This window comes from Urocampus carinirostris, chromosome 10 (assembly GCF_059441175.1).
Source record: "Urocampus carinirostris isolate Australia breed hairy pipefish chromosome 10, RoL_Ucar_1.0, whole genome shotgun sequence".
Taxonomy (NCBI): Eukaryota; Metazoa; Chordata; class Actinopteri; order Syngnathiformes; family Syngnathidae; genus Urocampus; species Urocampus carinirostris.
The window spans coordinates 31,626,077-31,643,769 of NC_142358.1; the positions used below are offsets into that span (position 1 = coordinate 31,626,077).

Sequence of the window (17,693 nt, forward strand, 5' to 3'; positions counted from 1 at the left end):
TAAGGTTTATATGAGTGTGTTTAAGGCTTGTATACGTAAGCTGTATTGTTTTTTACAAAAAATAAACATTTCATAAAATAATATGCTTTATAAAGATAAATAAAGTTAAGTTTAACTTACTTTTGGAAGATGTGCTACAGCAATTTCTGGATATTTTTCGACATCCCGAAAAAAATGTTCTTATCTACCGTTTTTCGTAAGTCGGATGGTCGTAAGTAGGGGAGCGTCTGTACACTTGCGTGTAAAAAGGGTGCAAAAAATTAGTCACTAGGGACGTTGCGCACACTTATTTCAGGGTGCTTTAAATACAATACGTTCAATTCATATCGATTTATTCAGAATTTAATTGGCTAGCCAATATGTCGAATATCATTTTAATTGGTCATTATTGGCTGAAGTTATTTGGAGGTGGAGGAGGCGTTATTATTTTTAGCAATACAGGCCCGTAAAGGCTAATATGGGCTGTGGACTTTGAAACCAAACCTGCAATTGGCTGAAAAAGATGTCAATCAAAAGTTCAGAGGCTAATGGCCTATAGAAAGATATTTTACGAGTCTGTTTGTTTGTAAACTGGAATTATGGGGCTAAACAGACAGATAGCAACAAGAAACGTCCTTTTCGGCTGTTTTTTTATCCCTTTGCATCATTGTGTGTTTTGGAGTACCAGGTAATTATCTACATTGTTGGCTTTACTAGACAGTCACAAATGTAAAGGAAGCCATGGTTGCGTACTATCATTGAATGCAATGGCTACAAGACATAATATTTGGTGAGCTATGGCGGATTTATAGTTTTCGGGTATCTTGTTTCAGATTGATCGTGATGTTTCTGTGATGAGTACTTTTTAAATGGCATATTTTGAATCCCAAGAGTTTAAGCTTTTCGATGATATGTGGCACAATGTATTTCAGTGACTGGTGACATTGTACCGACAACATTCTGACGGCCTGCCATTGAATGAATGAATGAAAACTTTATTCGAACATCAAAATAAAAAAAAAACAACAAAAACAATAACTCAAGAACAAAATAACGTTACATAATATGTTCGAAAAGGGGTAGTAAGAAGCAAATGCTTATATTATCTACCCCCTCATCTTCCCCACCAAATATACCAATGATATAACAACAAATGTAATGATATTAATAATAACAGTTTTGATATAAGAATAGCAACAATAACACAAAGTTAACTAGACGCACTATTCCCAATCTCCCGCACCACTCATACCCCACCTTACTCATCTCTGTATTCCGCCAGGAATGTTCCTTTGCATCTAAACCTGAACAATTAAATAGTTGGACACCGTTTGATCTCGTCTTGCAATCTGTTCCATAGCTTGACTCCACACACAGACACACACATACTTTTCCTGGTGATTCTCACCTTTGGGATTATGAATTCACTACAGCCCCTTAAATTATAATTTCCCTCTTTCCGAATGAATAATTTACAGACCTTAAATAGCAGTTGGGCAGGTAAGGGGTTAGATGTCTTACCTATTAAAAAGATCAACAATAATGTTTGTCAAATCTTAGTATTACCAAATAGCCCAGTTTACTAGTAATGACCAATTTATTTGGGTACTAGTGTTGAGCACTCTGGAAAATTTAATTAGTTAAAGTTACTCACTACTTATTTCAAAAAGTAACTGAGTTAGTAACTCAATTACTCAATAGTAAAAGTAACTAGTTACTAGGGAAAGTAATTATTTCCATTAGTTTTTGTATGTCAAATTATATCTGTCAAAATGTATTTGAGTCAGTTGAAAAGAGAAGAACAGACAGGTGGTTGTGTTGTAGAACCTTGAAGCATTTATTGCACCTCACCAGCAACAGATTAACCTGCACTTGAAGAGCAACAGAAATAAACCGTAAACAATATAATAAAATATCAGTAGTAAACAATATAAAGTTTAGTAAATTAAATCACTCGTAAGGTCTGTTGTAGAGATGGGGATTCCGACTCTTTTTATGGCTCCCTTTTCTGAGAGCCAGCTCATAGAGCCGTTTCGATCAAACTGTTCTGTCAAAACTCAGCCCTTATTGCCTTTTCTTTCGGCACAGTCGTGAATACTGTATTCCTTATCGTTATCTAACTATATGGTAGTTGCTATTTTGAATGGTGACATAATCCGAAAAGACGTGACAACTTGGGGGAGGGCAGAAAAACGCTTTATTCAAAGTAACGCACCGCTTTCGACCAACACCAAAGCGATCGCGCCAACAGCCGTTAAACTTGAAGAGACGGAGCTGCACAAATAAATATATTGTTGTGTTGATTGAAAAGTAAAAGGTCGTATAACTCTGTAGAGAGCAAGCCTTTTGCAAACAAGGAAAGTTTTTGTCCGCCACTTTCAACCTAAAGGTAAGATATTCAGCCTGAGCCCGAGCCCAACCCGAATTTTAGACAGTTGTGTCTAAAATATCAATCATTACGTTTTGATCGGGCTGAGTTTCCCTCTCCCCTGCTTTTTTTTTTTTTTTAACTATCCACCCGTGATTGTTTTTCTTTTTCTCCGTGCATGCTGTCTTGTTTAACACTCATTTTTGGTTGCACATACACAATGCAGTGAAATATAGTTGTCAAATAATACACACTGTCATTTTAACTTCCTCGGTTTAATAAATACCGCTCAACCGCAATAATTTTGCGGGTACGTGAAAATATGGTATAATCTAAATTCTAAAATTTAAGTACAGTACCGTATTTGCAACAGAAACAAACAATGCCCGACTGTGTAATATAATTACCATTAAAGTGGGTTATCGTGTAAAGTGGGTAAAACAAGCTGTTCAAAATATGCAAAAAAAGGCCTTTATGTTTAAGCCAACAATAGCTTGAAGGAAGTCATATAACTCCATATCCTTTATATCATTTGAGTTCTGTCGTGTTGATGGTTTACGTGGTCACAGATATAAGTTACGGGTGCCTAGACCTACCAGCAACTTGCATGGAAACTTTATTTCTTTCAGGATACCAAAAATTTGGAATTTTTTGCCTGACCGGGTTATTAGTGCAAATATGGTGCAAACCTTTAAGCAAAGGTTGGCAGAAACAGATCTGTCAAATTTCCTTAGGGGAGGGGGCTTAAGGTGACCATATTTGGCCATGCTCACTCTCAGCATTAGTTTTTTTTTTTTGTGTCATGTTTTGATTAATGTATCCAACAAAACCTTCAATAAACATTTCATTTATCCCTTGCACACACAAAATATACAATTCAAAAGCAAATAATAATGCTTTACAGAAATTAATCATTAAAAGGAGGCTCAGCTGTACATGTTTACACAAATAAACACATTAAAATGATCATGTTGTCAAGGTATCATGTTTGTTTATCAGTACAAATCTTCCATAGGTAAATGACAGGTTGGTGATATTACTGATTAACACGATATCCGAGGATTTAGTAATTTGATGTGACGGCAGTTTATCGTAATAGAAAGAACATAATATTGACTAGCATTTAGTATTAAAACATGTCATGTAGTCTAATATGTATCAAAGGCATGTTTCAGGAGAATCGTGCACATACCATGTGACCTCTTTTCTTTGCATTGTAAATAGAGAAGGGACGAGCAAATATTGATGGTGTTGCTCATTCAGGTTTTGACATTCTGCTGGCAGTGAACGTTATGTACATAGAACACCTATGCTGATGATTGTTATTGAAAAGAGTAATACACATTTATTGATACAGTTGTTTTATTTATACAAATTTGAATGATTAGATTTTCATTGAATATACGAGCAAATTATTTTAATTTCTTAAATATCAGCTCATACATGTGTGAATCTGTGTTTCATAGCTTCGATTGATCCAATTTCTGAATTGCTTGTCTTCCGTATTGTACAATTAGCAAGTAGTATTAGTACAGATAAGTCAAATAAGTCTTGTATTTTAGTATTATAGGAATTAGGGCTGCAACTAACGATTCATTTCATTATCGATGAATCGGTCGATTATTTTTCGATGAATCAGATTTCTGATTCCCTCCAATTTATTTAAATATTGAAGTTTTGGAAAGATAGATACAAAGATACAAAACGAAATATTCTATGATATAAAACACAAAATATATTATAATGTTTGTCAATTAACTTGATAATAAAAATGCATTGAAATCTGCCCAATAGTTCTTTTGCAATTTGCAATTACAAATGTTAATTTTTGTTAGCAAATGCAGATTATGTTTTAAGCTTCTGCATGGCGCCACGTAACTACAACTGTCACATTCTCAGAGTGGACCCAAATGCTGGGAAGCAGGATACAAAGTGTGTGTTTTCAAATAATATGGGTTATTGTTTAAAAAAAAGCACAGGAACAGAGTAACAGACAAATGGTGGGTGGGTGCGTGCCCTACCCACCAACCTTAGTGGTTGTAGGGCACCATTTCCTATGGTGTGTCTTGGCCAACAAGTGTTTCCACCTGGTCTCAAACCGGGAACCTTTCGCATGTTAGGCCATTGAGCTAACCACTTTACAATAAAAACACAACAAACAAGTAGGGGTCAGAAAACAATTAAACTGAAATGGAACACAATTAAAATAGAAGTGGAAAAACAATGAATGACAGCTTTTTCTGTAGGCACAGTCATCAAATACTTGTTTTTTTGTTAGTCAGGTGTGGGTTGTGAGGAACAGGTGTGCGAGTCTGTGGAAGGTGACGTGCCAAACAACAAAACTGTAAATACAAATAAAGAATGAAAAAAAAACCCACCCAAAAAAATGCTAAAAAGTCTTCAACCACAATAATCCAAACTGCGGTGAAGATACAAGCTGACACCGATAGTGGCAATTACTAAGTTAAGGCTCTATTTACCTATTTGGGAACTGGTGATTCACAAATGTAGAAAACTCAAACGTTAAAACTAGATAATTTCTTGTATCACATGACATTCTTTTTCTGGTTTCCCTGTTAACAGCATCAAGCCAAAAAAATCATCTCAGGTGTAGTGTTTCTGTAGTGCCGTGGTTAGCACATTCGCCTAACTCGCAAAAAGTCCCAAGTTAGAGACTGGGTGGAAACAGCCTGGAGAGGGATGGGTGCCACCAGCCTGTACTTGCCCAAGATACACCACAGGAAATGGTGCCCCTACGACCCTAGTGATCCAACCGAACTAACCAATCACCTTAAGTGTGTTACAAGACAGAGAGCTCCTCCTCGTCACACAGGAGAGGTTCCACTTCCAGTGCAGTGAGTGATGCGCCTCTTTTGGACGAGTTATTCTTTCTGTACAAAACAAACTGGATTGTTACCTGCTCAACAACGGTCAAGGTTTTTACAGTGATGCATTCAATGTCCGATTCATCAGCAAAAAACACATTCAAACCTCTGACAATGAATGAGTCTGAGGTTACGTTGGGAGAATGACTGCCCGACAGATGGAAGATGGGCTTAAGGCTATGACGTCAACGTATGACAAGAATTTTGTGATAAGGATACAAAAAAATCCAGGACTAAGACTCCCAGACTGCCGATGAGCCAGGCCAGATGTTTGACGATGAAGTTCTTTTTGGAGTCCTTTAGTGTAGGCAGGACCATTATGACGCTCAGCCCATATGTCGCATTGCCCATCATAGCAAGCGCAAACAACAAGTAGGACGTGCCCTCGGTTGACTGCCTTTGGAACTACAACAAAAACAACCATTTTTGTCAATTAAAAAGAAAAACGTTAACTGAAAAAATTGAAAGAAAAACCAGATAATAAATTGTTAAATTCAGTGTTTCAGTAACGACGACTGAAAATGCAATAATAAAAAGTTGAAACAGGATGAGTTCCTTAGAACGAAATCACTATCATCTTTATCATAATCAGCTAGCCAACAGACTTCTTAAACTACCTATGTCAAAGTCAAGGCTTGCGGGCGGCTTCTGCAAGGTTTTCTGGACCCACGTGAGCTGATCATGATTCATTATTGTGTTATATTTTATTTTTAAGTCTTTATTACACGTTTATCCTGGAGTGCCTTGTCTAACCTCGATGTTCTCTACATTGTAATCAATGACTATCAAAGCAATCCCAATTCTTCACAAGGGATCATATATTTTCTTTTTTTCTGTACGTTACTCGTCCTTGAAGAAAGTTTTTTGTCTGATACATTTTGGAACTGTATTTTATTTTATTTAAATCGAATTATACTTTTAAAAAATATTTTAGTTAAATGAATGATTAAAAAAAATCTATTTACATTCAGCCAACTCTTGCTATAACAGAAACTATAGGTTATACACTGATGGTTTCTGAATAATAACGACTTATTTCATTCAATGTTCCTGTTGTGAGGATTTTCATATAAATTAATTTTGTCTTTTACGTCTTTTGAAAATTAAAGTTTACAAATGCACGCATAAGAAAATATTGCCTCATTTATCTGATCATATTGGACCATATTTGTGGTTTTCGGTAGGTTCACTACTAGACTGTATGCGTGTTTAAAAATGTTGAACATTCGGTGTCATAATTACTGATGTGACTCAGCTGTGCCCGCTCTTTTGGCGCCAACTACCGCGGTTTCTGATTGGCTCCCGATCAGTATTTGAACCCAGCCCTGTCTGTCCCCTTTTGTCAGTCCGTCTGCGAACCTCAGTGAACACTCGGCAAGCCTTTTTCGACCCTGACTCCCACCTGTCCTGTTTTTGCTCCCGTCTGTCCCCGGCTTCGACCTGTTTTTGATCCTGACCACGTCTGCTCTCCCGTCCCGGCTTTCGACCTCTTTTGTCGCCGACTACGTCTTCTCTCCTATTCTGGCTTACAACTCGCTTCCGACCACGCCTTGCTCTCCCAGTCCCGGCTACCAACCCATTTTTTCCGTCCCTGACACCGTCGTCGCTCGCTACAGAAGTTCCACTTCCGCGTTCGGAGCACCATCCGAGTACAAGAGCGATTTGCAGCCCTGTCTCTTTCCTCAAATAAAACTTGTGAGAAACGTAACTTAATTGGGTCCTTTTTCCGTTCTGGTCCTGACATTCGGTCGGTTTGGCCCTCAGCTTGTAGTGTTTTATTTGGCCCTCTGTCCATTCAACTTTGACACTCTCGGCTTATACCAATAAAAGTGTCACTTACATTTTTATAGAGCTGTGGGAAGCGAGAAGAGAGGTAGAAAACAGTGGCCAGGTATCCACATATGTAGCCTGATATTTCCAATGATATAGATGAAGTTGGCCCCTGGAAAAAAAAATACAAAGATAATTCATTTTGCAAATTTCAGCAGTCATGTGATGTAAAACGCTTGTTTATCTTTTCATCAAAATTAAAGGGACAGTGTGTGTTATTTACCACCCACACATAGTAAAAAAAAAATTAATTCATTAAGGACAATCAATATCAATTTAAATAATAAGCAGGAATACAAGAACTATCATATAAAATACTTTCAATATACTCAGTCGAGAAATTGGCATTTATTTTACGTAACTCAAGCTTCACCTAATGGGAGCTGACGTGATTGTCTTGTCATATTGCTGAGACAGGTACCCAAAAACCTAAAAAAGGTGGGCATAAAACCTTAACCCTTTCCTTGTACTTTTTAGCATTCATTTTTGGGTTCACTACACCAAGGGTGGCCTCGCTTGTTGCATATCCTGCATGTTTTTGCAGTTTCTATGCTCCAATACAAGGGGATTCCAATTACCTGGACCATTATCAAGAACCCAAACAGCTAGCTATCTAAGCTGAACATTTGCTTCACCTGAGTTGGAGAAGAGAAACCTGACATGTTGGCTATTCGTGCTACTATACAGTGACGTCTGGTAATCAAGTAACACACACTGTCCTTTTCACAATTTTCTGGATCTGTTTTTTGGGGCTTAGTCTTGGAAGTGTCCTATTAGGTGAAATAATCATAAACAATCTGTGCATTTTCTGCAATGCCAAAAACATAGTATGATGTGATCAACGAATGAAAAATAGCTGATTAAGTACTCAGTTAAAAATAAAATCATTTGTTTCAGTCCCACTAAGAGGAAAATACAGATCATAGTATGTACTAATAAATCTGAAACCAAATGACTAACCTGATTATTTTCTATCAAACACAAATGTGCCTTTATTCAGTTTCTACTAGTGACAACTAAACATACACTTATGCTTAAGAGCTTCCCATTGAAAACATTTGTCTTGCTTTGGAAAAACAGCAATGGTTCAACATTAAAATAAAAATGTATTTTAAAAAACGTAATTAAAAAAATTAACTATTAGTACATGCAGTTGGTATTGTTAAGTGTTATTAATTTTGTAATTTTAAGATATACTCCCTTTGTTTTTTTCCCCATGAAAATATAATATATAAAATACTTTTTTGTTTGCTTTTTAAAAAGAGCAAAATGCAATCTGCCAATGGAGCAGACCAAGTTTGTTAAGAGTAGCAACTGGTTGAAATGATCATTAGCTATTTATGTTATATAATAATTAATAATGAGTGTAATTACATAACATTCCAATTTCTATTATTTCAGTTTAAAAATATTTTTTAAATGAGGTAAAATTACATAATCTTATTATTTATGTATACCATATACAGTGAAGAAAATAAGTATTTGAACACCCTGCTATTTTACTATTTCTCCCGCTTAGAAATCATGGAGGGGTCTGAAATTTTCATTGTAGGTGCATGTCCACTGTGAGAGGGATAAACTAAAAAGAAAACTGCAGAGATCATAATGCATGATATTTTAACAATTTATTTGTGTGATATATCTGCAAATAAGTATTTGAACACCTGAGAAAATGAATGTTAATATTTGGTACAGTAGCCTTTGTTAGCTCTTACAGAGGTCAAACGTTCCCTGTAGTTTTTCACTAGGTTTGCACACACTGCAGAATGGATCTTGGCCCACTCCTCCAGACAGATCTTATCTAGATCAGTCAGGTTTCTGGGCTGTTGCTGAAAAACACGGAGTTTGAGCTCCTTCCAAAGATTTTCGATTGGGTTCAGGTCTGGGGACTGGCTGGGCAACGCTAGAACCTTGATATGCTTCTTATGAAGCCACTCCTTGGTTTTCCTGGCTGTGTGCTTCGGGTCGTTGTCGTGTTGGAAGACTTAGCCTCGACCCATCTTCAATGCTCTTGGGAAGAAGGTTGTTCCCCAAAATCTCACAATACACAGCCCCCAGTCATCCTCTCTTTCACGCCTTTCCAGCTTTGTGGAGGAATACAATTTTGTCTCTGGTGTCTTTGGACAGCTCTTTGGTCTTCCCAAAGTTACAAGTTAAAGTCTTACTGGTTGTTTGGGGTGGACAGTTGTTTTTATGCAGCTGACGACCTGAAACAGGTGGATCTGATTCAGGTCTTTAAGGGTCAGAATTCTAGATGACACACAGGTGTTCAAATACATATTTAAAGCTGTATCATACAAACAAATTGTTAAAAATATTGCATCGTGATTTCTGGATTTTTCTTTTTAGTTTATCTCTCTCACAGTGGACATGTACCTACGATGAAAATTTCAGACCCCTCCATGACTTCTAAGTGGGAGAAATAGCAAAACAGCAGGGTTTTCAAATACTTATTTTTTCACTGTATAGTTTAGCCTATTTGTTTAAAATATAGTAAATTACAAATCGATTTGAACAACTTCTTTTTTTAGTTTAGGTCTCTGATTAAGAAAATATGTCATACAAATGTGTGAATATTGACCTACGAGGAACTCTTTGTTTTTTATTTTGTCAATGATGACTTTGGGTAAAACCAGCAGAAGAAACGTTGCACTCAAACACCAGGAGAAACACAGCCACTTCAACACAGGTCGCTCTAAGACAAAAACACACAACAATAACATTGAACAGAAAAAATACCAGTTAAGTGAGATACGACCAGTCAATCCGTTTACTGTCACGTTTAACAATGATAGAATATGATATCATCAGTTGAAATATGTAAATACATGAGTAAGTTGGGTAAGTTGTATTTCAAAATCTTTTGACCAAATCTCAATGCCAAAAAATGGCTTGTAATCAGCAATGAAGATTCTACAAACATAACTGAAATGCGATACTTTATATAAAGGACATTAAGTAATCTTGTGAATATAAAGCACATCTACTGTAAATCAACCTAAAAAGATCAGCACACTTACTTCTGCTCGAGTTGTTCTTTATCTTATAATAAATAAACTGTGAGATGAGAATCAGGTCTGTAAAGATGTAGAAGACCACTGTGACCACCTGCGAAGACCGCATAGCAACTATGTTAACACCAGTCAAATACGGAGTTGATTATATCAGGGTTCCTTTTTAGACTTGGTTAAAATAGGGGCAGTCCGATATGGGTATCAAAATCAATATTGGTTAACCAATGAGTATACGGGTGTAAAGGTGTGTTAATGTAACTTTAAAATACTTAAATACTATGACAATTATATAACATTGCAAGCTTGTCATACAACATGTTAGCTGGAGCCATGAGAAGAAGCATGCCATGACTCTGTTATTTGAATTTGCATATTATGTATGAAAACAGAAACAGGTTAAAGCAACCGTGTGTTGATTGTGTGTGTGTGCAAACCTGAATTGGCAACTGTCTGGTAAGGTAGCAACCCGCAAAGCTGGTGACATCGCCACTGAAGAGGAAGAAGAGAAAGCCAAAAGACAAGGCCTCATCCACTTTTCCATTCCGATAAGATTCAAGGACCTGACTAGATGAAAGACAAGAAGATGTATTAACAAATACAGGGCAGAGAAATCCTCAAGCATCGTAGATCAATGATTTCTAGAGCAGGGGCATGCATGCAGTCAGTCAGGCAGGTGATGCTGTGCCTCTCCTGTCATCATGGAAATATAAAATCAAAGATATATTAAATATTTATATTTATTCAGTGTTAAACTTCTTCACAAATTTACTATTATCTTTTTCAAAATTGCTTAATTTTCACATAATGTTATTAATAATTTGAAGACAGTTAGTATGTAACTTATTAGTATGCTGAGCCTCTGAATGTAGTGTGAGGCACGCAAATCTTTTGCCTCGTGACAAAGGGTGATAGTGAGACCAGGGATTCTGATTTGATGCAAACCTTAGGCCCAAACAATAGTATTAGCAAGCGAACAGAAAGTTAAACCATGTAGTTGTCATGATAACTGATGTGACTCAGCTGTGCCTGCTCTTTTGGTGCCAACAACCGCGGGTTCTGATTGGCTCCCTGTCAGTATTTGAATCCAGTCCTGTCTGTCGCCTTTTGTCAGTCCGTCTGCGAACCTCAGTGAACGCTAAGCAAGCATTTTTCAACCCTGATTCCCACATGTCCCGTTGTTTGCTCCCCGATCCTGACCACGTCTGCTCTCCCGTCCAGGCTTTCGACCTCTTTTTGTCCCCGACAACGTCTTCTCTCCGTTTCTGGCTTACGACTCGCTTCCGACCCCGACCAGGTTTTTGTTCTCCCGTCCCGGCTACCCACCCGCTTTTTCCGTCCCTGACACCGCCACCGCTCGCCACGGAAGATCCACTTCCGCGTTCGTAGCACAATCCGAGTACCAGAGCGACTTGCTTCCCGCGTCCAGCGAACACCAGATCGTGGGCCCAGCCCTTTCTCTTCCTTCCAATAAAAACTTGTGAGAAACGCATTGCAAGTGGGTCCTGTCTCCCTTCTGGTCACGACATTAGTATTTTTATTTCTCACTGCAGGGAATTCTTTTGCAATGACTAAGCCTCGCCCTGGGAGAACTACCTTCCTGATGCACTGCAGCACTACAAGCCATATCTATCGATGCTTTTATTCTAAAGGAGAAGCGCATAGACATTATTTATGAATTAATGTAAGGCAATTAAACTTTTTTTTAAATGCTACAGTTAAGCTATTGCTTTCTTGCTATCAATCAAATAGTAAGATGCAGTTTCATCATTTGTAAATTTGTCTGTGCCTCACCAGACACAAACGTCCCCGAACGTCACTGTTCTAGAGCAGTGTCGGGACCCAAAACTGGGTTGCGTACCCGTTTTCAGTGGGTCGTGGGCCTTTGCCTTGGCAAAATAATGCTAAGAAGTAAAAACAGAGTGTCGATTTTACTCTTTAACAGTAGATGGCAATAACGCCCTGCTCAATCTCATCTTCCTGTTCAGTCAATCGGCATCGTCCCAATTGTGTAAGAGAGGGACCACATCTCATTTTGTTGTGATTTGGTTGGCTTTATTTCCCTTTTCTGCCCATAATAATGGGTCCCAAGAAGGTTAGTAATAAGGGAAAGGAAAAGTGGAAATGATTGACAACAATGATCGAGTGGAAGAAGGGAAATTATTGCAAAATATGAAAATGATGTGCGAGTGTCTGCCATTAAAGCACTGCTGGAAGGTACAGTAAATGGTTTCACATAATATTTTCAACTTTTTACCAGTATATTGATATTTATTACGTGCATAATAAATATCAATCGTATACATGTTTAGTACACGTTTTATAAATACAAAAGTCAATTCCATTGAAGTTGGGAAAAAGTTTAAAATGTCAGTAAAATTAGAATAGAATGACTTGCAAACCTTTTCTAACCCATATTTAAATGAATACACCACAAAGACAAGATTATCCATGTTCAAACTCATAAACTTTATTTCCATAAGCAAATAATGATAAACTTAGAATTTTATAATTGCAACAAGTGCCAAAGTAGTTGGGAAAGGGGCTTCTTCACCATTGTGTTACATCACCTTTCCTTTTAATAACACTCAATAAACGTTTAGGAAGTGAGGAGACTAGTTGTTGAATCGTTGATAGTGGAATCCTTTCCCATTCTTGCTTTATGTACAGCTTCAGCTGTTCAACAGTCCGGGGTCTCCTTTGTCTTATTCTGCGCTTTATAATGCGCCACACATTTTCAATGGGAGACAGGTCAGGACTGCAGGCAGGCCAGTCAAGCACCCGCACCCTCTTACTACGAAGCCACGCTGTCGTGAGACGTGCAGTGTGTGGCTTGGCATTATCCTGCTGGAAGAAGCAAGGGCGCCCATGGTAAAGATTCTGTTTGGATGGCAACATACTTTGTTCCAAAACCTGAATGTACTTTTCTGCATTAATGGTGCCTTCACAGATGTGCAGGTTACCCATTCCTTGGCCACTCATGCACCCCCATACCATCACAGATGCTGGCTTTTGCACTTTGCGTGCATAACAGTCTGGGTGGTTCTGTTCTTCTTTGGACCGGAGGACACGACGTCCACAATTTCCAAACACAATTTGGAAAACTGACTCATCAGACCACAGAACACTTTTCCACTTTGTATCAGTCCATTTTAGATGGGCTCGGGCCCAGAGAACCCTGCGGCGTTTCTGGATGTTGTTGATGAATGGCTTACGCTTTGCAACATAAAGTTTTAACCCACACTTACGGATATAGCGTCGAACTGTATTGACTGACAGTGGTTTTCCAAAGTGTTCCTGAGCCCATGTGGTGATGTCCTTTACACATTGATGTCGGTTCTTAATGCAGTACCGCTTGAGGGCTCGGAGGTCACGGGCATTCAATAATGGTTTACGGCCATGCCGTTTACGCACAGTGATTTCTCCAGATTCCCTGAACCTTTTCACAATATTATGGACTGTAGATGATGATATCCCTAAATTCCTTGCAATTGTACTTTGAGGAATGTTGTTTTTAAACTGTTCAACAATTTGCTCACGCAGTTGTTCACAAAGAGGTGAACCTCGCCCCATCCTTGCATGTGAATGACTTAGCTTGTTCGGGTCTCCCTTTTTTATACCCAGTAACAACTCTCACCTGTTGCTAATTCATCTGTTCACCTGCAAATAGTTGGTTGATTTCCATTCATCCACTTTCTGAGTAGTTATTGACACCTGTCCCAACTATTTTGGCACGTGTTGCTGTCATCAAATTACAGAGTTGATGATTTTCTCCCAAAACAATAAAGTTTATGAGTGAAGACAATAAATATGTTGTCTTTGCTGTGCATTCATTTAAATATGGGTTGAAAAGAATTTGCAATTTACTTGGATCAATTTTTATTTGCAATTAACACACTTTCCCAACTTCATTGGAATTGAGTTTTGTATTTTGGGTACACATTTCTTTTAGTATGTGGCTATTTTAAAGCAGTTTTAGGGGGTCGTTTATATGCGATGTCGGTTTAAAAGCCAGTCAATATGGTACATTCTGGTTTTGCTGGTAATTTTGTATTTGGGGCAAAAAAAGGTGGATATATTCAACTATGTAGGCGGCACAGCAGCTGAGTGGATAAACGTGTCCGCGGCACAGTTATAAGGTCATGGGTTCAGGTCCAACTGCTGGCCTTCCTGTGCAGAGTTTGCATGTTCCCCCCGTGCTTGCGTCAAATTGTCCCTAGGTATGAATGAGCGAATGAGTTGTCTGTCTCTGTGTGCCCTGCGACTGGCTGGCGACCAGTTCAGGGTGTCCCCTGCCCACTGCCCGAGGATAGCAGCCCCGCAACCCTACTGAGGATAAGCGGTGCAGATAATGGACGGATATTGTCTTTTCATCCTGGGAGGGTTTTTTTCTTGATTTGGGTCACGGCTTGTCATGACGATGAAATGGTGGGTGCTGAATGGTTCTCAAGTGGTCTAGCTTCAGCACCCACCATTTCATCATCATGACAAGCTGCGACCCAAATCAAGAAAAAATACATTCCAGGATGAAGATATCCATCCATTATCTGCATTTTTTCTTGATTTGGGTCGCAGCTTGTCATGACGACGAAATGGACGGTGCTAAAGCTAGACCACTTGTGAACCATCCATCCATTATCTGCACTGCTTATCCTCAGTAGGGTCGCGGGGGTGCTGGAGCCCATTCCAGCTGTGTTCGGGCAGTGGACAGGGGACACCCTGAACTGGTTGCCAGACGGTCACAGGGACAGGCAATTCGCTCGCTCATTCACACCTAAGGACAATTTGGACTGGCCAATTAACCTGACATGCATGTTTTTGGAATGTGGGAGAAAACCGGAGTGCGCGGAGGAAACCCACGGAAGCACTGGGAGAACATGCACACTCCACACAGGAAGTTTGATCTCATGACCTCAGAACTGTGCCGCACACGCTCTAACCACTGCACCGCCGTGCTGCCACTTGAGAACCACTCTTCTTGAATATAGAATTGAAGAATGCAAAGAAACCATAAGCTGTTGTGATCGAGCTCTATGCATTTGTAGGGCTTGTCAATAATAGCTTTGATGGAAATGTTGTGCACAACACTGCAATGTATTTGGATTTTTAACAATGCATTTTCACTTACGGTAAAGTAGATAGCAGAAAGCAAAACATAGATACGAGTCCAATCACCACGCTACTGTACTCCCACTCGTTATCCACACACTCCTCCAGCAGGTGAAGGATCCACGGTGTCCCGTTCACGCACAAAGGTCCGTCTGGTGTCGGGGCGCTCCAGTTAGCGTTAGTTGACTCTACACTCTTTACAGGAAATCGTGCATGGGCCATTTTATGCCCTCACCTGCTGTCACAATGCCGCAATTTAAAACTAAAAGTTTAACAATTCAAGCTACTTAACTTGCATTCGTGCATATCTGCAGCAGATATGTTCCTGTCTCCATCACTGACGCCACTCGTGTCGAATCCTAAGGATGCTGCAGGAGAGCACGTAAAATCTGTCCAGATCTTTAGGGACAGCAAATATTTTGTTTTAGTTATTTGTATTTTGAGCTCTAATGATCATTCGCTCAGTACTTGAAAAAAAAAACGTCTTCATTGCCAAAAAGGAGAGAATGCCGCTTACTTCATCTGGTGGACACAATGGAGATCACAAAGTGTTTACGGTAAATACTGAACTTCCCCCACATGGTTGCAAGAATTTGTAACAGATACTTGCTAATAGTGGTCAAATATCGAGGTAGATGGTGGTCTTGTCTCAAAAACGAGCATTCCTGCTAGCGTCTGTTGATGGTAACCATCATGCGTCAAAATATCTAAAATGTCTGTAAAGATCCGGTTAGATTTTCAAAGTAATATAATTGAAGTTTCACAATTATTATTATTATTATTATTATTATTATTATTATTATTATTACCATCATTATTATTATAAGTAGTAGTAGTAGTAGTAGTAACATAATAGTATCCGCAGCTATAGTAGTACAATAATTGCATTTTTATCATAAATGACTAACAATATTACTTTCTCATTTGTTTATTACTTAACTCATGTAATGTATTTACTTTGCTTTTTTAAATTTATCACCTCACAAATTAGTAATTTTGTAATGCACAAAGTCTTAAATGTATTTGACATAAAAAAACTGCAAGGATACCATATAATCAATTTGACATACAGCAAGGGTCTCAGACTTAAAGCAAGGAGGCCACTTGCGGTGTGCGAGATGATAGTTTGAAGCCCCAAACTTTACACGAAAGTTCAGCTCTTTCAGTGTCATGCCGTATTAAAACATTTTCAGAAGCATTGTCCCATAGTTCCAAAACTTAAAGATGTTTTTCCCCTGTTTTTTCTTTTTCATTTTAAACTATTCTAAAGGCGTTGGCGCTGCTGATCAGCAAGTATCAAGTGTCTGGGAATGATTTGAGTATGATAAATCACTTCATTGCAGGAACTACATTGATCAGAACATTGTTCACACATTCCTGATCCCCCAGCAGGTAACAAGTGCATCTGAATCTGCATGTTGCTCTTTGGCGCTTCCTAGTTGCTCCCTGGCGCTTTTTAAACAAACCATGGTCCCAACAACCTTGCTCAAGTAGAATGCCCCGCAACACCAAGCCCAGCAATGCCAAGCCCTGTAACACCGGGCCATTATGGTTGTCCTCAAAAATGCACCAAATACAAGGGAGAAAGACGATTTGAGATGAGTAAGCGGACCAGCATCTGGACCTGAAGCATGTCAACGCCTGCCGGTAGAGATGGGAATCTTCGTTGTTACTGTTGTGGACTTTTTGGTCAAATTTCACCATATAAACTGTTGTTTTATTTTGTTGATCACTATGTTTTGTGTACTGTTACCCAATGCTAAATCTATAGTACCCCCTGTCATCCTGGAAGGCGGATTACCACTTGTGAGTGTCAGGACCAGAACGGAAACAGGGCCCAATTGTGTAGCCTTTACCACGAGTTTTATTGAACAGAAGAGGAAGAGCTGCGCCCACGATCCGGTGTTCGCTGGACACGGGAAGCAAGTCGCTCTCATACTCGGATTGTGTACCGAACACGGAAGTGGATCTTCCGTAGCGAGCGATGGCGGTGTCAGGGACGGAAAAACTGGTCGGTGGCCGGGACTGGGAGAGCAAAGCGTGGTCGGGGTCGGAAACGAGTCGTAAGCCAGAGCGGGAGAGTAGACATAGTCGGGGACAAAAAGAGGTCCTAAGCCAGGACAGGAGAGCAGATGTGTTCAGAATCCAAACAGGTCTTAGCCGGAGACAGACGGGAGCAAAAATGGGACAGGTGGGAGTCAGGGTCAAAAAACGCTTGCCGAGTATACACTGAGGTTCGCAGGCGACTGACATAACTGGGTTCAAATGGTGACAGGGAGCCAATCAGAACCCCCCCAAGACTTATTTCTGGGTATGCCACCCGACAATTAAATTACTGTCCCTTGAAAATAGTTACATTTATATTGTTATTTGACTGTTTCATGCGAATTGTATTTGTATTGATGCAATGTTCAATAAAACGCTAAAAGGGTCACATGTAAAAAACGGAATCCTATAATTCTTTATATAATAAAAGGGCCAAGTGAATTGTGACATCAATGTCTGACTTTC

General features: G+C 39.1%; 1 protein-coding gene across 2 annotated transcripts; it reads right to left on the minus strand.

Moving 5' to 3' along the window:
* Positions 1-1,792: 1,792 nt before the first annotated feature.
* Positions 1,793-15,877, minus strand: LOC148358749 (lysosomal amino acid transporter 1 homolog). 2 transcript variants are annotated; one of them, XM_088346371.1, is made up of 8 exons: positions 15,700-15,877; positions 15,202-15,581; positions 10,511-10,640; positions 10,083-10,170; positions 9,648-9,757; positions 7,073-7,174; positions 5,452-5,637; positions 1,793-5,267 (listed from the first exon to the last, which is right to left on the minus strand). In XM_088346371.1, the coding sequence occupies exons 2-8, from the start codon at positions 15,402-15,404 to the stop codon at positions 5,148-5,150; spliced, it is 939 nt and encodes a 312-aa protein (XP_088202497.1). In that variant the 5' UTR covers positions 15,405-15,581; positions 15,700-15,877; the 3' UTR covers positions 1,793-5,147. The 2 variants fall into 2 exon arrangements, with proteins under 2 accessions (XP_088202497.1, XP_088202498.1); XM_088346372.1 differs by having other exon boundaries at positions 1,793-5,264; positions 15,202-15,877.
* Positions 15,878-17,693: the final 1,816 nt, after the last annotated feature.